This window comes from Emys orbicularis, chromosome 2 (assembly GCF_028017835.1).
Source record: "Emys orbicularis isolate rEmyOrb1 chromosome 2, rEmyOrb1.hap1, whole genome shotgun sequence".
Taxonomy (NCBI): domain Eukaryota; kingdom Metazoa; phylum Chordata; order Testudines; family Emydidae; genus Emys; species Emys orbicularis.
Window position 1 is genome coordinate 201,918,851 of NC_088684.1, and position 21,511 is coordinate 201,940,361.

General features: G+C 40.7%; 1 protein-coding gene across 1 annotated transcript; it reads left to right on the forward strand.

Moving 5' to 3' along the window:
- The first annotated feature begins 2,873 nt into the window (after nt 1-2,873).
- Nucleotides 2,874-9,441, forward strand: MPLKIP (M-phase specific PLK1 interacting protein). The gene is made up of 2 exons (XM_065398158.1): nt 2,874-3,242; nt 8,556-9,441. The coding sequence occupies exons 1-2, from the start codon at nt 2,874-2,876 to the stop codon at nt 8,757-8,759; spliced, it is 573 nt and encodes a 190-aa protein (XP_065254230.1). The 3' UTR covers nt 8,760-9,441.
- Nucleotides 9,442-21,511: the final 12,070 nt, after the last annotated feature.

The following is a 21,511-nucleotide window of genomic DNA, read 5'->3' on the forward strand; positions in this document are numbered from 1 at the left end:
TGACTCAGCCCCTTCCCACCTCCGTATGTGTGAAAAATGTGCCCAGTCCGGTATACTGCGCAGGCGCAGTGCTACGCTACTTCCAGTCTACCCTTTCCACACGGAAATTCTCCCACCCTTTCGCACCGCGCAGGCGTAGTTCTCAATGTCTCTCCCATTTTTTCTCGGAGAGTGAAAATGTTCCTAGCTGTGTGGACTACGCAAGCGCGACGCTAAATGTCTCCTAGTCCCTTCTCTGTGAGTGCGACAATGAGACCACCTTTCCTTGTGGTAGTGGGAAGTTCAGGAGTGGGAGACTAGGGTTCAGGCTTGTGGGGAAAACTCTCAACTTCAGTCACGGTCAGGGAGTTCTCAGACTTTGTTTCACTATGGTTTATTGCTTTACTCTTCTAGGGAAGATGGGGACTTAGGTGGCTTTGTAGTACATTTTGCTCCCCGAGGAGCAATTTTTGTTCTGTATTACCCCTCTGCTAAATCCTTTTCAGACTGAGCACTGCTGCTTCACATAAACCCAGAGTGGCATAAATTTTGCCCCGTGCTGTGAAGTTTTATTCTGCCTGGTTGAGCAAATAGTTGGGGAGAATCCCTCTTGTACTAATTTACTTTGTGTAAAACTAGAGTTGGCATATTCATCCCATGCATTTGTAAGGCATCCATCATAAGGTTACCAGAGTGTCCTTTACAATATATAGCTCACAAATGTATTATACTTTCCCCCAGTAAGGAAGGAAATTCCTTACTGCCCTAGAAACTGATGATCATCCTCTAGGATATGTTGGCAGAGGATGATAAGAGGAGAGTTCCACCAGTTGCATTTAATCAGCATTTAAGAGATGTATCTTATTTTTTTCCAGAGAAAGTTTACCAAGTTTAAACTCTAGCATACTTTTGTTGAGCAACTTTCAGAGCTTCTTGTACCGGGTGGGAAACATAGTTTGTTACTGTTATTTGTACTTTTACGTATTTGAGAGGCATTCAGGTATTACAGTGATGAAACCATATAAGTATGTTGGTAGACACATAAATAGGTAGGTACATCTATCACAGAACATATCTGCTGCAGATTCCCACAAGTATTTTGTTGGAAATCAACAATTTGAGCTATTCTGGGGGAAATGAATCAACAAGGCATTAGTTTAATACAGTCTCAACTAGGTTGTAAAGTTAGGACCTCTTTCATGTGGAGCACAGTTTAAACTTCATTGAGGTAAACAGGTTATGTTACTTTTGTTTGGTTTGAAATGGTATTCTGCAAGGTTGGTGTATAAAATGCAGCAATTTATGGCTTGTATTTGTAATTTATTTTTGCTTAGCTCTTTTAAAAATGCAAAAGATTAAATTAACTTCAACATTGCAAATTTTAACACCTAAATGACAGGTAATAAAAAAGTTATAGGTGCTCATGCTGAAGTAGAAATGGGGCTATGCATTGGTCCACCCACACAGAGCGCAGCATTGAGGCCTAGTTCTCAAAGCAATGCTAGAATCTTGGACGGTTTATATAAAGGGGCTACACTTCTCCATTAATTTAACCTACATTAAAGAGCCACCATAACACTGAAATGAAGTTATGTCTTGGATGGGGGGTTAGACTAGATGACCCTTGTGGACGCAGGCCCATCTAACCCTATGATTCTATGACGTAGTTAAGCTGACCTAACCCTGAATATAGACCATGGTAGCTCAACAAAAGAATTCTTTGACCTAGCTTCCCCCTCTGGGGGAAGTGGATTGCCTACAGATGGGAGAGCTCCTCCCTTCAACATAAGAATAGTGTCTACACTGAAGTGCTTCAGCAGTGCAGCTGTAGCATTTCAAGTGTAGACAGGCCCTGAATCTGCAGAGCCTGAAACAATAGCTCTGACATGGGAGCAGCCCCATTCAACTCAGTAGGGTAGTTCACATCTCAGATTCCCAGTGATAATTTAAATGTCAATATTGTTAACTATTTCACTAATCAAAGCATGTCTGAAAGGACAAGGATAAATACTGTGAAGATTGGGTTGCACTGGTAAGACTATCACTTTAAAAAACAACAAGCTGATCTGTGCAGCCAAAAGACTAGAGAGGAGGGTACCTGAGCCCTACTAGGAGAAAGTAATCTGGAAGAGCCAGGGGCACTGAACTTCCATCAAGTGGAACCAAGCCTGAGGAAACCCACTAGGGCAGATGGGATCTTATTTTGAACCAGTGGTTAAAGTAGATTGAAACAGGAGGGGGGAAGCTCTTAGTGCACCAGCCAAGGAGAAGCCAGAGTGGTGATGCCTACCCAAGCCAGGGAGCTCTCCCTCTGGTCCTTTTTCCTTCCTAAATCTGTTCAAAACAGGGGTTGATCTAAGTGCCTCTGATGTTTATATTTATTCGAATTGATAAAACACAGCTGTTTGGGTAGGCCCAGCCACAAGGCACTACCCTGCCTGGAACCCAAGGCGGGTTAATGGCTACAGTCTGCTTTGGGGATGGGACTTCACCGTCCATGCGGAGCCAGCAGTGAGAACACGAGGGGCCTTCTCCTAAGAGGAGAGCTTCACCTTCGGGGTCTTCAGTCAAACCTTGCCCACCCTGCTGGGTGCCTCCTCCCTGGCAGTTGCTGCCGCCTCCTCCCCAGGGACCCCGGTGCCCAGAGTGCCCTAACTGATGCTGGGGGAAACTCTGGTGTGGTGCATTCTGTTCCCCCTCCCTCTCTGCCTCGCCGGAACCTCCGAACCCGGAACCTCCTGGCCGCGGCACAGGGCGCGTCGGGCCCCAGCGAGCAGCAACGCAGCACGCCGCACGCGCCGTGTGTCTCTGGTGGTTAGGCGGGGCGGTTGCGCACTTTTCGTTCGTTTCCCGGCTCGGGGTTCTGAGGCCGCAGCGGGAGCCGGAACGGGACCATGCACCGACAGAGCTTCCGCCCCCCCACGCCCCCGTACCCGGGCGGGGGGCCCTGGGGCGGCGGGTTTCGGAGTCCTCCCTCCGGCGGGGGCCCTATGCCGCCCTCCCCGCGGGGCTACGGGAGCCCCCACCACACACCGCCGTACGGCCACCGGCCCTACTCGCCCCGAGGCCGCAACTTCCACGGCGGCGGCGGGCGGTTCGGGAGCCCGTCCCCGGGGGGTCAAAGCCCGCGCAGGCCGCACAGTGCCAGCCCCAGGTACTCGGCTCCCTACGGCAGCATACCCCCGGCCGCGGCCCAGCAGCGTCCGCCGCACCATCCGCAGCAATACAAGTCCTCGCCGCGGGGCTCCCAGAGATACTACCAGGTATGGGAGGGGGAGCTGCCCTGGACAGCGGGAGGGGCTGCTGTGTGCCTCGGTGCGTGGGCGCCGTGCGCGTGTGGGAAAGAGATTAATGGCGGATTGAAACACGCAGCAGCCCCCCTCCCCAATTTCCGCCCCCCCCCCTTAGGCTCCCTCCCCAGATCCCAGAAAAGAGGGACTAGTGTAATACAGAGTGAAATCCATCCCCACCCTGTACTAGAGGGAGGAGAGAGACTGATTCACACAGCCAACGCTTTCCACATTTTCTGAAAGGGAGGGAAACTGACGCAAAGCAGAATCCACTTCCAGGCCCTTTGGGGCTGGGAAAGAGACAAGAACCCCAGGAATATTCTCTCCCCTCCTGCCCTGGCATTTGAGGGGGCGGGATAAGAAAGCAGCATTCAAACTCATCTCTCTCCTTCCTTACGTTAGCTTTTTCCCCGTCTCAATTTTACCGAGTTGTTTTTAGTTTGTTTTTTAAGAGCTAAGATGAATTTGAATGTTTGTAACTTTGGCCGGGACCTCTTACTTGAGGAGTTGACATAACTGGGAGATTGGGTACAGTCAAGCATAGGTTGCTGCTAAAATGACTAAAAAAATTGTTTTCAAACAGAGTTGAAAATCTTTCCTAGTTACAAAAGGAACTTTAAAAAAGAGAAGTGAAATACTGTCTCAATAATGCTTTGTGGTTTTCAACTTCCAATTTTAAAGTGATGAATCACTATGCTAATCTCTGAATTGTAGTTAAGTTTCTGTATGGGGCTAATAGTTAAAGTAACACCTGTGTAGGTGAAATATTTCTTACCTAGCAATGTCATAACTTTTGTAGTTCATAACTTAAGCTTTGTCTTTAAAAACAAAAGTGGGGGGAGGGGTACAGAACTAACTTTACCAGAACACACATGCACTATAGAAATGCCATGGTCCTAGTCCCAATAGCTGATATGTAGGTGTAGAGAACACTCCGCCAAACAGTGGTTTACTACTTTTTTTTTTTTTTTAAACAACTTAATCAGCTAGAAAGTGAACAATGTTAAAACCATACAAAATACAGTTCCCAGTAACTACTGAAATTAGTATTTGTTTTCATCTCAGTTGGAAAACCTATTTCTATTCCTACTAAAAGTGCCTGATAAGCTGTGCATGGGTCTTCATGCTAAATCACTCTGGTTTTGCCTTTTCAGAGTGGTTATTGACATGGGACTACGCTTACAGCATTGGAAACTATGGATAGTTTGTTGAATTTCTGTAAAATTGTTGGTCAAGTTATTTTGTACACAATGTATTCTTTGTGGGAGTAAATGAATAAAAGGTAGGAATTTGCAGTGGAGGAAGGGATTGAAATCTAACATGAGTAAAAGGTATGGAGGGGACAGTTAACAATTGATCTTAAACTTCATGCTGATAGATACTAAAAATATTTAGAAAAGTACCGTAACTAAATTTAAGTGTTCTTTGAGGTGCACAAGTACAGAGTACATAAATAGACATGGGAAAGAAGTTATATTGTGGCAAAGTGTAACTACTCATGACTGTGTCCCTACAACTTAGGCTTGGTCTACACTTACCCCCCAATTCGAACTAAGGTACGCAACTTCAGCTACGTGAATAACGTAGCTGAAGTTCGAAGTACCTTAGTTCGAACTTACCTCGGTCCACACGCGGCAGGCAGGCGCCCCGTCGACGCCGCGGTTCCCCCGTCGACGCCGCGGTACTCCTCTCGTCTAGCTGGAGTACCGCAGTCGACGGCGATCACTTCCTGGTTCGACTTATCGCGTCCAGACAAGACGCGATAAGTCGAACCCAGAACTTCGATTCCCAGCCGCCGAACTAGCGGCTGGGTGTAGACATACCCTTAGTCTCTAATAGATTAGACCCCTGCATTCAGGAGAAAGCTATTTCATAATGATTTCTGGGAAGAAAATGACGAATACTGAGCAGTTTGATTCCATTGTCTGTTCAAAAGTTTGTGTTACCATTGGAGAGACTAATATTCTCTCTCTCTCTCTCTCTCTCTCTCTCTCTCTCTCCTGTAAACCCATCATTGCTCATACACATCAAAACCTCTAAAGTTTGTAATACTACTGACATCCTCAAGTTTAGGGACCTAGAAAAACCATCTAAAATCTTTTGTCTGGAAACAGGACTTAGAAAAGGCAATTCTTATTAACAGTGTTTGTTAGATTTTTTTACTTAACACCTAATATTGTGCTTTTCAAGCACTAAAAATGAGGACAGTTGAATTTGCATCCTCAGTTACCATAACCTTTTTTAAAAAAGCTTAAAGGGAAATAGTATTAAGTATAGATTTGTTATAATTATATTAATTTTCAAAACAGTTTGAATAAATGCCTGTCCCTATCTAACTATAGGACTTTCTCTTTACTTAGCTTTGATTTAGTTTTCTGCCATAAGTATTTCTACTTCCACTACCACCTTTTTATGCTAACTTGATTAACCGTTTGGACATAGTAGTGACTAGTAAGACTTTTGAATACAGAGGCTCCATCTCCAACAGGGAAATGTCCCATTGCTGATAGTGGTGGTAACCCTGATTCCCCTATCAGTGGAGGTTGGAAAAATGTGGAGATGGGACAAAAAATGTCAGCATTATTACAGGAAGTGCAAAATCTGGTAAAACGGTATCTTATCATGCTTTCTATAAAGGGTTGAAAACCCTTGGCTCCTCTGAGCTGGCACCTAAACCTTTTCAGCATTAACAGAGGAAATTGGGAATGGGAGTGACCATTGCTATCTTTCTAGGCATTATTGCCACATTTAAAATCATGGTATTAAACCACGTCAGCTAGAGACAGTTTTCCTTGTGTAGACAGAGCCTTAGGTTTTCTGTTCAAAGGAGGATTGATGTGAGAATAACTTCACTATATTGTTAAGTGTTCTGAAATTTGTCTCCCTTTCCCCGCACTCTCTCAGTAATAAAATTAAGAATTAACACTTTTTTGTGTTTAGAGATACTTGTCATGGTTAATATTTTAAGATGTGATCGTCTACATACATAGGGAGTTATTTCAGAATAGCGATTTGTGATTAACAATGTGTGGAAGCTCCTCTTCCAGAATGAGTGCTTTATTCCAAATGAGCTTACTTCAAAACGGGGTTCTTATTCCAAAAAAGCATCAACACATGGAGTTAGGCAGGAATAGCTAATGCCTTCTAACTTCGCACCCCACCTTATTCCAAATTGAGTTTCATGTCTAAATGAGCCCGTTAGAATTTTAAATACACTTCTCCAATGCAATCATCCCTTCAAAATATTTACTACAAATCCAGTGTCAGAGTTTTTGAGTTTGGATAAATTAATTGTCTTCTGAATGCTGAATATTTATAAGCAGAATGTTACAAAAAGAATAAAGATTTCCTGAGTGTGGTGATTGGGAGCAGTGTTATAACCAGTAAATTAGATTACAACATTTTAGTGAAGTGAAGCATCTCTTTCTTTGATCAGTCTTCTGAAGTCTAGAATACACAGCTTTGCTTTTTAATATGCACGCTTAAATGAGTGTCTCTTAATGCCAGTCTTTTTTGCTAGTTTTTATTGGCTTGGTCTAGGAAACACTTGTAAATCTACTAATGTCTCATGGAAGGCTTTGTGAAATATAATTAACAGGTGTTCTTGTGTTTATATATTCTTTTTCTTATGACTTGGGTACACTGAGATAAAAATTGTGGCATCACTGTTGTTCTACTTCTCTACTTGTAGTCATTCTTCTGTTTGTGAGATCCTAGTCATATCCATATAATTTAATTGTGATGACATGGAGAAATAAGAAGTGGAGTGAAAAAAATCAAGGTGGCTTCTGCATATTCCCATTTGTGGGATGTACTTCCAATGCCATAAAACTTCAGGTGCTCTCTGGAAAAAACTTATCTATTGTGCACCCCTTTGCACCACCAGATTTTTAGAATTGAGGTTTGGAGAGGATGGATGGTCCCCAACATCCTCAGTTCTTCCTCCTCTGTGGCTAGGTGTAGGGACCATCTCTGTATGGAAGGAAAACTTGTTGCTGTCTGGTATCTTTAGATACATAATTTCTGTGCCATTGTTTAGACCAAGGATTGGCAACCTTGGGCACGCGGCGCGCCAGGGTAAGCCCCCTGGAGGGCCAGGCCGGTTTGTTTACCTGCCGTGTCCGCAGGTTTGGCCGATTGTGGCTCCCACTGGCCGCGGTTCGCTGCTCCAGGCCAATGGGGGCTGCGGGAAGCGGCGGCCAGCACATCCTTCGGCCCGCGCCGCTTCCCGCAGCCCCCATTGGCCTGGGACGGCAAACCGCAGCCAGTGGGAGCCGCGATCGGCCAAACCTGCGGACGCGGCAGGTAAACAAACCGGCCCGGCGCGCCAGGGGGCTTACCCTGGCGCGCCGCGTGCCAAAGGTTGCCCATCCCTGGTTTAGACCATCCCTGAGCAGTTTGTCTGGTTCCAAGTTTTTCCTGCCAAATTTGAGAGTTTAAAATCTTATCTGTTGCTGTGTGAAGGGCCTAGATTTATACAAAAGGAAACTAAGTTTACAGAGGAAAGTATGAAATTAACAATACCCATGCTGTCAGATTCACAAAGTAAAATTTTTGTTATAGTTCTCTTAGGTTATGTACTTGCAACAGTAGTCGGTGAGAATAATTAACGTAACTTGTCTGTGCTTTGACAAAATTCAAGTCTCAAAAGCACCAACAGACAAATAATTAGTCCATTGTAAACAGTTTGTGCTGCATTTAATTAACAGATTTATATAGCAACAATACCCACATTTGGTTATGTAAAGAAGGGAATCTTTTATGTAGAACTTGAAAAACAACTGGTTTAACCCAAATACAATGTTCTTTACTGTAAGTGTTTTGGGTTAACTGTGTCTTTGCTTTGTACAGCACAGATTAAACCCTCAGCCCTTAAATACTTTGTGGTGTCTAGATTTTGCTGTTTGTAAATGGTTCTTTGTAAACTCTTTCCAACCTTAATCTATTCTTTGTTTTGTTGCCTAGCTTTTAAATTAGACCTGTTTCAGGACTGTGTAGTCTATTTAAAAATAGTCTCAGTTGTTTTTTTCTGCAGTTACATACAGGTATGAAGTAAACATTTACTTTAGACAAGCTTACTCTTGTATAATGGTACATCACCGTTCCCAAGAAAATATTGTGATGAACCTTGATACATAAACTAAACTCTTCTGAGGAAGATACTCTAGGGCAGTGGTAATTATCACTAGCAGATGGAATTTGAAAGGTCTGCTACATTAGAGGAAAACTTTTTTCGTTTTAATTAGTCTATTAAATGTTTCTTTACCTGATGGTTTTCTTCCAAAGGGATCACCCAGGACATCTACTCCATTTGGTACAGCGCATGGCAGAGGGAAAAGAGTGTCTAATGATGTGGAAAACTATTACAGACCTTCAATGCTTGAGGACCCATGGGCTGGCCTAGAGCCAGTTTCTGTTACAGACATAAACCAACAATACAGCAGTGAGCAAACAACATATACTGGTAAAAAAGGGAGGTATTTCAGTTAACATTTCTAAAAGCCAAATAACTCCATCTGTCAGGAAAACTTTGGGACAAAATCTTTAAACCTACACAAAATGAACAGTAATCAAGACCCTAGCTAATGCTTTTATTTGAACAAATGTCCACCCTTTTATCTGACTTCTTTTTACTGCATTGGATATTTTTATGTATGGGGGAGGGGAAAGTAGTGGTGGATAATATACATTTCTGGCTACATGGAAGTGCCTACCAGCTTTGAAGAACAAAGTGTTCTTTAATCACCAGCGATTGATTTGTGTCTGTTAAAACAGGTTTCCATTTATTTACCTCTTCCATGCCAGATTGTTACCCTAACTTTTATTGTTAACTCCTTTAGGAAGTGGTATTTTTTTATGTTTCAACGTTTTTAAAATGAAGTGTGGAAATACAAAAAACAAAAACCTTTGTAAATCCTTGGTTTGTAATGTAAAAAAATTATTTTAGGACTTTTTTGTCAAGGTGTACTTGGCAAAGAAGTAATTAGTCATATTCTGTAAATATAATGCTTATATTCTGTGGTTAAATTTTGATTTTGTACACAATTTTTTGTTAATTCTAGTGTAAAATAAGTGAAACATGAGTTTTAGCCATCTCAGGAAACCAATGTATTGTATTTGGAAAGTTTAATTTGTTAAACCAGCTCTTGAATGATAAACGTCTGTAATCATGTTTGGGTTGTGGTTTTTTGTTTTGGTTTGGTTTGGTTTGTTTGTTTTTGGTTGCATTTTAAAGGATTCATATTTGAAAACAAAATATAAATTTATGGATTATAGCAAACAAATTTGTCTTCTGGCAAGTAAAGATTAACCTGCACATAAACATTAGATAATTAAATGAATACAAAGATGTCATCTTGCTCTAATTTTTAGAATAGTGTAGATCTGGTGATGAATCAAACTCAGTTTGTATGATTAGATAATTGAGTTCAGTACATACCATAACATTTCACTCTTAAATTGTCCATTAACATTTATAACTCTCTTCTGACTTGGATAAAGAAACTAGATTAACATATCTGCCTACAAGAGCCTTTTTACCATTTTTTGTCTCCTGATGGGTAATGTGTCTAAGTTATATGAAAGCTTTGTTTAGGGCTTATCTACACTTGGAGTTATCCCTGATTAACTCCATGTGTGGATGCTCTTATTTCCAGAATAAATAGGGAATAAAATCATGTTTAAACAAGCCCTTTCTATGACTTGTTATGCTTGTAATAATGTCTAAAAACTGTCAAAACACTTGATGTTATGGTTGGAAATATCAGTATTTGTTTTTGACCTTTGTTATGCTGGATTTTAAATATAGATTATGGGTGAGAACTTACTAAAGTAAAGGAAGCCTGAGGTCAATTTTAAATTGTGATACTAAGTTTGGGTGCTTCATAACATTTCAGAAGAATGACCTTGGTAGTTGTAAGAATCACATACTCTAAGATTTTTGTGTGTGTGCACGCGCATGCGCGCACACACCTGCGTGCATGCATTGCATCCATGGATGTCTGCTTAGGACACTACTCAATACACCTTGCTAAGTTGTAGCTCTCAAATAATCGGAGTTTTACTTGAATGAGGAATGTGAAATAGCCCTTAAATGTTTGCAGAATTCTTCCATACTGTCTGCTTGATGTCAAGAATATTTAAACCCTCAGTCCAGAATCAAAATTGGTTCTTGGTTAACCAGCTATTGGTAATGTATCATTAGACTGTCCTTGTTTTTATCCACCGTGCATACCAGCAGTACTGAGATGACTTAAGAATAAACCATGGAAAGTTTTATAGAACTAAAAACAATGAAATGTACCTATCATGAAACGTGAAATATTAAGCTTTGCTTTTTTTATCTGACGGGGGCTGTAAAGCTCAAACAAAAAGCAATGGGATGCTTTACTGAGCCAACTTTCTTTTACTGTTCCATATATAATTCAGTGCAGTTTCTTTTTAATAACATGTTTTATGCTCTTGGGAAACAGATTTGGTGATATCTGATACTCTTCAGAGACTCAAATTATAAATGTTCCCAGTTACAGATATGAGAAGAAACTGGGTTTGGGAAGGGAAAGGGTTCGTAACAGAAGACACTGTAAGAGGTGGGACTACTTTACAATAGCCCAACATCAGCTGCCATTGTACTGCGTAAAGATGCATTTCTTTCACTTTGGCTTTACAATTCACCCCAGCTACCTCTGGATTTGGGTCTCAGACTTCAGAGAAGGTAGATGCTTTTCCAGAAAAAGAAATTTTCAGGAAAATATCTTGAAGTATTGTTAAACTAATACAGGCCTTCAACAATGCCATCTATTATGCTGCTGCTCCTGTGCATGTCAGGATTTGGACCTATATTTATGATAAAGTACATCAAACTGCCAGACTCAAATAATTCAGCCAAGAATTGGCAAGGAATATAAATGTAAACAATCTTTTGCTAAACTCCTCAAACTCCACCAAGCACTTACAATGTGAATAGTTTGGTCTTCTTACTCTACAATAAACTGATCAGTGTTTCAAAATGTCCTTATTAAATAGCTGTGACTAAAATGCATGAATTCTTGTTCATAACTGTAAATATAATGTACTTAAAGCCAATTTTCAGCTTTGACTTATTTTCTGTAGCTTGAAAACACTTGTTTCACCACAGATTTTGCCGTTTTTCCATATGGCAAACATTCCTTCTTCACCTGCTTCTAATGGGGCTGGAATACATGACTTCCTTATTTTGTTTATGAAGCTTATGCATGATATCAGAATGGCTCTGAGAATACTAGTTGATAGACAATGCACCCGGGCTTCCCCTCTTTGTCAGCGCTGTAAAAATGGTGCCTGTGTTTTGTTGAGGAGTGGACTCTTTCTTTAAGGAAAAAATGGGGATATGGGGAAGGTTTGTTCCCTAGCAGACTTCAGACATTTTAAGGTAAGTTATGTTTAGGTCTGTTTTTATTTAGGTTGAATTGATAAATTATTTATCTACCCTACTGTGTTTGCCTTCAGTCCTTTGTTCATGGAGCTTTCCTGTTAACTCAGTTTTTCAAGTTTTGCATAACTCCAGAGTAGTGCAAAATTACTTTTGACAAGCTCTGAAGCAAATATCTAATCTGACACATTAATATTCACTATTTTAACTCATTAAATTTAAATTGTTATTGCTCTCACTAGCATATGGTACAGATCAGTATTCCCTCTAATTTTTCCCCACCCATGTGCGGAATGAATTTTGTTATGTGCACCAATATGGAGATGATGTGTGGCATGTCACATTCATATTGGTGCACATAACAAAATTCATGTGGTGGGGTTGGGGCCGAGGGGTTCTTGTGGGAGGGGACTCAGGGCTGGAACAGAGGGTTGGGGTGCAGGCTCTGGGGTGGGGCTGGGGATATGGGGTTTGGGGTGCAGGAGGGTGCTCTGGGGCTATGGTGGGAAGCGAGGACTCCCCCAGTGCTCTCTCTCCACAGCAGCACCTGGGCTGGGAGGGAGAGGCACCTGTCCCCGCCCCAGGAGCTCTGGGGCTGCAGGATAGGTGCCCCAGCCAGCCTGGGCAGCGCCTGGGTCTGGGCCGCATGCTGCAGGTTGGGGGTTGGGGGAGGAACGCCCCTCACCTGGCCAAGGCAGGTCCCTGGGCGGGTTCCCTAAGTGCCTGCACGGCACTAAATAGGCTGCCTCACGGCTGTGCAGCTTACAGGGAATTTAGGTACAGATCCCCAGCTGGTTTAAATTATCACTTCCATTGAATGGAATTATGACAATTTACACCAACTGAAGATCTGTCCCAAAGGGTGTATGTTACTTAGCTTTGTGAAAGTAATTCGGGTTTTGATTTTATGTGAATAGTTAGTTTATTTTAGAATATTCTTCACTTGTCATTATTTTGGGTTACATTTTATTAATAAACTTGTTAAAGTAGCACCCAAAATGTTAAGTAATTTTCAGTGTTGAATTCATTTCATGTTCATTGTGAGATCATCAGAAAGTGGCTATTTAATTTACTCTTCTCTTTGTCAAAGTTATTGTTTAACCATGAGTGAGTAATGAAATATATTAACTATTTGATATGACAGTGGTGGGCAACCTACGGCTGACGTGCTGGCCGCCGCTTTCCGCAACTCCCATTGGCCAGGAACGGCGAACCGTGGCCACTGGGAGCTGCAAGGAGCCGTACAAATGCAAACAGACCGTCTGGCGACCTGCCAGTGGATTACCCTGATGGGCCTGATCCTATTTTTTCTTTTATTAAAAGGATATCCTGTAGAAGGAAATGAGACTGTATATACAAAACTTCTTGTCAGTTAAAATTTTTGAGGACACTTAAACACTCAGAACATGGCTAACTGAAGTTGTTTTTCCCCCAATAATAATCTTAAGGCCTTGATTCTGAAAAGGCTTCTGTGTGTGCTTAACTTCTTTACATATGTGAATAGACTCATTGACCTCCAAAGGGATTACTTATATGAGTAAACCTTAAGCATGTGTGTAATTCCCTGGGATCTAGGTTTGGAAGTTGTGCCACTCACCTGTGTTCAAACACTATTAGCTAGCTGGCTTTTTCTCTTATTTTTCCAGCAAATAAAATTTAATAGTAGTAGTAACAGTTGTTCTGGATTCAAATACAAAACATTTAAAAGATCATGAATTAGATAGGGCTGCCTAGAATCAAATTAAACTGACTTATTATCTTTCTCCAAATGTATATTTAAGTGAGTCCTGTTCTTCTTTCTCCTAACTCCAGCACTTCCCTCTCATGCTGTCTTTGGGGGTGGAGGGGTCCACTGTATTATAAAGACTCATTTGTTGGATTTTATGCCCATTTGTTTTTGTTTAGATATAATTCTCACAAACTCAGCTACTTTAGTTAAGGTAGGTCAGTTGAGTTTGTTTTCTTACAACATGACCACTAAGGCAAGGAAATCTTAAACTATAGCAAGATTCATGCCCAAAATCATTCTCCAATCCGCTCCCAGAATAAAAATCAACTACACAAACTTTCTTTCAATTTAACAATATTCTTCCCTTCAGAGTACATAAAATTGCCTGACCTTAATTTTTGCATTTAATTTTTGTTATGAATATACATTTCACTAATATTTGTGTTTTTAAAAAAAATGTAAACGTGGAAGCAAAAGTCCAAGGGTTGGAAATGGGGTTGGGGCATCTTGATGCAGAATTAACTATATTAAGCAAAATATCATATCTTGACCATATATTGTTATATTAACATTGTGGGCAAGAGAACGTGAACAGCAGTTAGACTTCTCCACCAGAAGTGTACAGTTTGGTGGGGTTTATTTGGAGGGGGGGGTAGGAATGGGCAGGAAGGTGGTGGTTAAAGCAGTTTGTTTCCCTAGTCCTGACTAACTCCAATCCTGAAATCCTTGGCCAATTTTCTTCCCCTGCAATAGATCCTAGGCAGGTGACTCCTGCATTGCCTGTCAGTGTTCATGCAATCTATAAGCACAAGTTTTATACTGATATAAATTGTTCTTGGTAATCTGTGAAACTTTTGCACACATCCAGATTTATTCTGTTACAGTTCAGGGGTGAGATTTTCAAAATAACAAGCATTGGCCTAACTCTGCTCCTAATAAAGCCAATAGAAATTTTACTGTATACTTTAATGGGAGCAGAATTAGGCTGATACAAGTGCTTTTGAAAATCCTATTCTTGAAATTGAATACTAACTTTTTGGGGAGGGAGGAGATAAGAATACAGGGATCACTAGCCAAAGGGCTTTCCACAAGGCTTGTAAGGGAGCCAGGAGAGCAGCTCATTTCCTAAAACACCACGGAGGCATGGAGTTCTCCTGCAGACTTCCCACAGTCTGAGACAAGTTCTAGGCGTTGCTTTTTGCTCACAGTTCAACAGGTGAAGTAGTGAACTTTATAACTGATAGCTGTAAGGCTGTCCTTTTGGATGAAAAATGTTTTCTCTGCTTCTCCTAAGTTCAAACCATCAAATTTATTGTATGATCTCTTCAGCAAAAATAATGGATTAACTATTTTATTTTACATTGAATAGTGGCATGCTTAAGTTAAACCAGTTTTACACTGTAATATTTGCTGTATATGGAAAATGACTGATTACAACTTGAATCAACAGCTTATATTTTCTTAATTTAAAACCAGAATGTCTTACTTGTAGATTCTAAAAGTAAGTCAATATTCAACTTTCAAGCACCAAAAATCCCTCTTCGAGTTCAAAAAGGTTAGACTATTCCTCCTCCCCCCCCCCCCCCGGGGTAACTTTTAAATGTTTCAGTTCCTCAAATTACCAGATTTACTTGTAACTGCAAAAAAATTATTGAGCTAGTGTTGCAAGATAGGGAAGGATGAACTATCTTGCTTACACACAAGTAAGAGGTTTAATTGCTGCCTTAAGTACAAATCAACTAAAATGTGGTAGTGGCACCTCCTTAGTATAATAGTACACCTCTATCCCGATATAACACGACCCGATATAGCACGAATTCGGATATAATGCGGTACAGCAGCGCTCCGGGGGATCAAAGGAAGTTCAATATAATGCGGTTTCACCTATAACACGGTAAGATTTTTTTGGCTCCTGAGTACAGCGTTATATCGGGGTAGAAATGTACTTGTCCTATTTTAAAATTTCAGCCTCATCGTGTGCTCCTTATTCAAGCAAAGTTTCCGTTTACTTCAAAAACAGACTCATGTAATTCAGTAAACCTTTTTTACCTGTAGAACATTTAACCTCCAAAAACAAATTATGTACTGAATGCTGTCAATGATAGAAACAGCAACTGAGCTGGGATTCCATTCCAATATAAATTATTCTGTATTAGCATATTCCTTAGCAGTAGATATTGCTACGCTTGTTCTTTATACATTAAATTCACTAAACTAAGAAAGTAGGCAGTAATTTTGAGAGGATCACTTTCAATTTAGGGCCTAAATCTAGGCTATGTAAAGGTTTTACTAAGAATAAAAATGTGTTAATGATTTGTATCCATATCTTTTAGGGGAGATATCCAGTCTTTATTTAAAGATTTCAAGTGATGGAGAATCCACCATCCCAACTGAAGGTGTTGCAGTCAGTTAGCTTCACTGTTAAAAATGTGCACCTTATTACTAGCCTGAATTTGTCTAGCTTCAGATTTCAACCATTGGATCATGTTATACATTTTTCTGCTAGATGAAAGAGCCATCTACTATCAGAAATCTCTTCCGTGTGTAGGTACTTGTAGATGGTGATTAAGTTTACCCCTTCACCTTCTTTTCAGTAACCTAAATACGGGTTCTTAAGTCTCACTGATGCATATTTTCCAGACCTCAAATCATTTTTGGAGCTTTTTTTCTAAACCTCCCATTTTTCCACATTTCTTTTGAGATGTGGACACCAGAACTAGACCCATTATTCCAGTAATGATCTCACCAGTGCAGCATACTAATGCTAAGGTAAATATCACCTCTATACTCCTATTTGACATTTCTCTGCCTTTGCATCCAAGGATCATATTGACCCTCTTAGTCACAGCATCACACTGGTAACTCATGTTCAGTTTATCTATCATAACTCCTAAATCCTTTTCAATGTCACTCCACTGCAGGATACTGGCTCCTGTCTTGTGTGACCTACATTCTTTGTTCCTAGATATGGCCTTGCATTTGAGTGTATTAAAACCCAGCTTTACGATTCCCATATTTGACTTATTTTACCCATCTAGCTCGTAAGATGATGTTCAGGATAGCATCCAAAATAAAGATCAATATTCCATGGAACAAAGTTGCTAATGGAATTGGCCCTCCTCTTTTTGAGTTTTTAGCTACTGTTTCTCTGCTGTCTATACAATTTTTGTCCTGGCAAGTAGCATTCATAATATCCATCTCCTCAGCAGAGGGTTTGGAGCAATTAGTAGTTCTTTGATGCAAATTTCCTTTCATCTCAATTCAGTGACAAGGTAGAGATCAAACCAATCCCAGAGTTCACTCTGTAAAAACAATGTATAAACAAGAACATCTGCTTACCCTCACTTTGTTCTCCTCTTCCTTCTGATAAAGAGACGTTTTAAAATTCAGATTCAATTAGAATGAAAGTTAAGTCTGAAAAAAAAAATTGTTTCAAAATATAATACAAGTGAAATCATTCAAGCCTCCAGAGCTGACTGACTACTTCATGCATTAAGGAAGCCTATAGTAGAGGTTTAACATGCTTGATGTGAAGACCATTCAGCTAGATCAGTGGGCTGAAAAAAATCTGCCTCTTCAAGAATGAGTAAGATAATTACATGAAAATTTATTCAACACTCAGTAACCGTTATTACAAATTAGATGTTAGGCCTTCAGGTGATATAGCTGTATGGCTCTTAGAGGTCTTACAGAACAAGTAACACTTAAGTCCATTTTTGTGCTATATGGATTTATTTTATATGCACTGCTGCTCTAAATTGGTATAGAAATTGGAAACTTAGGGTGGAGTTTTTCAAATGTGCCTACAGGAATTAAACACACAACTCCCATTAGCTTTCTATGCCTAACTCACCCACTTTTGAAAATCCCAGCCGTAGTCCTTGGATATAACCCAGGGCTTTTGCAAAACTCACCTGGAAATACTTGTTCAGTCAGTTTTATATTTGCTCCTCCCCCCCCCCCTTTTGTTTTGTTTTGTTGGGGGATGTATAAATTCGTCTATTTAGGAAAATTTGTCTAGTTTGTCCAATAACCTAATCATAATAGGAACTTGAGGGAATGACAGAAATAGCATGTGCTTTGGAATGTGGCCAGAAAATTTACCATGCTAATCAGTTACATCTGCCTGCAGAGCATAAAATACACTGACAAACCAGATGTCTAGAGTGGTATACTAGAAACCTGACTTACAGGCACAGGCTCTGACTCTTGTTTTTGCCAGTGGGTGCTCCCTCTGTGCGAGCAGCAGGCAGGCCTTCAGGGCAGAGCAGTTGGTGGGGCTTTGGGAGGAAGAGGCCAAATGGGGGTGGGGCCCATAAAAGATTAATCTGGCTCTGCAGGTGCTGAGCACCCCTTTTTTTTTTTTTTTTTTTTTTTTTGATGGGTGCTTGAGCCCCAGAGCAGCCATGGAGTCAGCGCCTATGCTTACAAGTAAGGTTCTGGTTTTCCTTGCCTTTTCAGTGGGCAAGAAGCTCAGTCTGTGGTTCCACATGAAAAACTCTCTTGATGGTATGATAAATATTTAATTTACAACATGTAGAATATTTTTATTACAATAGTTTGAAAGTTCTGAACGGAGAACATGGTGGAAACAAAAACTAAGGTGTCAGGAATATTTAAATAGAAGCATCACTCTCAATGTTTTTTTCCTTCCTCCTGACCTCTATCATTCTCTAACTAAACTTTCAACTACAGCTGGAAACCACAACATCTTATGTTACCCTTCAGTATGAGAGCCCGACTAGATGCTGGCCGCATCTATTTCCCCATTATAGGATGGATGCCCTGTTCATCCTCTGAATATTCATTAGAGACTGCTGTAATAGACAGGAAAAGGTTGCTCTTGTTTGTATCTCAACTCAGTCTCCCCAAAACTTACTTTCTTGCAAATATGGTGGACCTTAGGCCTGTAAATTCATATAGGATCCAATTCTTCCAGGGGACTTTTGTTACTGCACACAACCCCCTTAACCACAAGCCAGCACACCATTTCTGATTCCCTGTCTGGTCTACTTGACTTCCATGCTAATAGGCAGTGACAGAAAATGAACTGCTGTCTGTTCTCCCTTTGGAAGGTTCTTATATGGCTCAAGTTCTTGCTTGTTAAACTATACAGATTGGTCATCAGAGGCAAGGGAGCTGGAGTAGATCAAGAGGGAAGAAGACTTCCACCACCAACCTGTTAAGTTGTTCTCTGGAGGCTACTCCAACCCCATTCCTTCATCAGCTTGCACCAAAGCACCTCCACAAAGCTGAGCTGGATGCAGAGTGTGCATGCTCCATGCTGGCTCTCTTACCACCTGAAATATTTTGCCTTCCCTTGCATGGTGAAACCATATTGGGTCCATTGCTAGGAGCCTTCAGCACCTGCCAATATACTTTTTTTTTTTAGCAGCACCAATTAGATAAGCTGACTAGTGTTAAGAAATTTTAGTTTAATTCTTCAGTTGATACTCAAAAAGCACCGCTTAAGCAAACCATCTACTAGAGGAGATATCTCAGGCATGTGGGCTACCAATGTCTTTGTTCCTCCGTGAATTACAGATTTAAAATCTTGTATGAGGTACTTCTCTCCTGTGAATGAGTGATGAACTATGGAATTTCTGCCCTAAGCTGCAAAAGTGGAATCGATAATCTCAAGACAGTGATTTTTTGCCACCTTTGGCTAGCTAGTGCAAGAAGGATAATATCAAAGGTTCTCACAAAAGAGGGGGAAATCCTGTGTAGCACTAGAAATAGTTTGAATCTCTTACCCTTGCATTCTTAACTATAAATTCACTTTATGTATATAACCTTTCATCCAAAGGTAGCCAGAATGTTTTAATACTTTAAGCATCACACAGTCCTTTTAAGACAGGTCAATCCTATTCCACCATTTTACAGATGGGGAAACAGAAAGGGTAGGGGCTAGATCCACAAAGATCTAAGTGCCTAGCTGCCTCTTTAGGGACCTAAGTCCAACATTTAGGTGCCACTGACATTCTCAAAACCACTGCTCAGCTGCTACCTAACCCTGTAGGTGCCTAAAGTCCCCATAGTGCATAAGTTTCTGCCAGTAGGCAGGCACAAGTCTTCCTAAATCCTGGTGCCACCTCACAGCAAACTAACTGCTCAGAGCCCTAGCTCATGTCTAAGCCCCAGTGGCATTCTCAAACTAGGCATTCCCTTGTCTCTTACTGGCAGAACCCAATTTCAAAGGTGTTCTCTGAGCACGCTTACAGGATTGGGTTCTGCACAAAAGACAGCTTTGGAATTTCATGCGTGTCTATCCATCCAGTAGCCTAGTGTTTAGGGCACTTACCGGAGATGTGGGAGATGTTTTCAAATCCTTCCTCTGTCTGATTTGGACTTGACCCCAGGTCTCCACCTCCCGGTTGAGCACACTAATGGATAGGCTGTTGGTATTGCTCCTCAATCTCTCATGGTGAAACTTTTCCACTTTCTGTAAATAATTCATTGGGCCAGAGAGAGTGAGTGACTCTATAGCCCAGTGGTTAGGGCACTCATCTGGGATGTGGAAAAGTTAGGTTCAAGTCCCTGCTTCAAATCGGGTAGGAGAGGGATTTGAAATTGGGTTTCCCACAAGACATGCACAAAATTCTCAACCTAGCTGCAGTTTTTAAAGAGGCAGTTACATGCTTAAGTCCCACTGCAGTTAGATGCCCTTGGCTGGTCTTTCCCTTCGCAGGGTCTCAGCCTGGGCTCCAGCCTGAGCCCAAATGTCTACACCGCATTAAACAGTCCCATGAGCCTGAGCTAGTTGGCAGGGGCCGGCCATGGGTTTTTAATTGCAATGTAGACAATCTCTCTGACTCTAGCCTTTGTTCCAAGGTTTCTCTGATATTCAGTGGCAGAACGGGGAATAAGACTTGAGTTACTGAATTTCAGTCCCAACCTCTAATTACTAGACATTGCTTCTGATTTCAGGGTTTGTTTGGTTTTTAATCTGCTAGCTCTTTTAATATGTTTTTTCCACAAAAATACCAGCTGTAACTGGTGATATCTGATTCTGCTGTGGGCATCTACATAGCACCCTCCCTAATGTAATTGCTCATTAATTGTATCCTATAGCCTTGTCCAAGCCTGCATAGCTGCTTTCATTTATTTTCCTGGGGTATCTTTCTAGTAAGTGACCGCCATTCCTGCTACAAAGAGCTTGTAGATGCCCTCAGGCAATCTTATCTTTTTGCAAAATAAATCCAGTGGAGGTTTCTCACATTGCTAGCATGCAATAGTTTAAAACCATTGAGAATCTTCATGATTTCTTTACTAAAATGTGCAATACTTGTCGACATATCTGTACCACTCATCATTTTAGGAAACTTGGGTAAAAATAAGCTTCTTGAAATACAGAGAGTAAAAACAACTATCTACCTATTGTGCTGGATAAATGGAATTTTGTTTCTTTTGAATAAAATTAAGATATAAAGTGAAATTCTGACCCCACTGAAGTCAATGATAAAACTCCCATTGCCTTCATTAGAGGCAGGATTTCACCCTTAGTACCCATTTTTAAAGTCTGCAGGAACTAAATGTTACATTATTGTAATAAGACGACTTTTGTTAATTTTGCATGGAGGAAAGTGCAAAAGTTTAGGTTGCACCATAACTTTCTCAAAAATAAGAACTGGAATACTTGTACTAGTAAATTTTACTGCACCTGGAAATGATTTAGGCAGCAATCTGTTTAATTATTGTAGTTTCCACTGGAGGATTCCCAAGCAATTAGCACTGAATAAGACAGTCATTAGCAGTATTAGTCATTAATTTCAAGGGGCTTTTTTTTCTCTTTATAAGCAGAAGTTTTATAACTGAAGAAATCTATAGTGTAGCCAACCAGTTGCTGTGTCTTATGGAAAAAATCGTTGCGTTCTTATTTTCCATTAGCCTGAAAGCAAAATCTGAGTGTTTTCTAATATATTCCATAGTCCTAAGTGTTTATTTGGCATATATGAAAATGTTTATAACATTCCAGCAATATAGTTTGATTACAGTTTGTTGTTAACCGTTTTCTTGGCAGTGAGACCTTTCTAAAATAACTGTTCTCTGTACTCCTTAGTTGCTCAAGTTAATATTTACTATACGACTTTTGGACATTTTTCT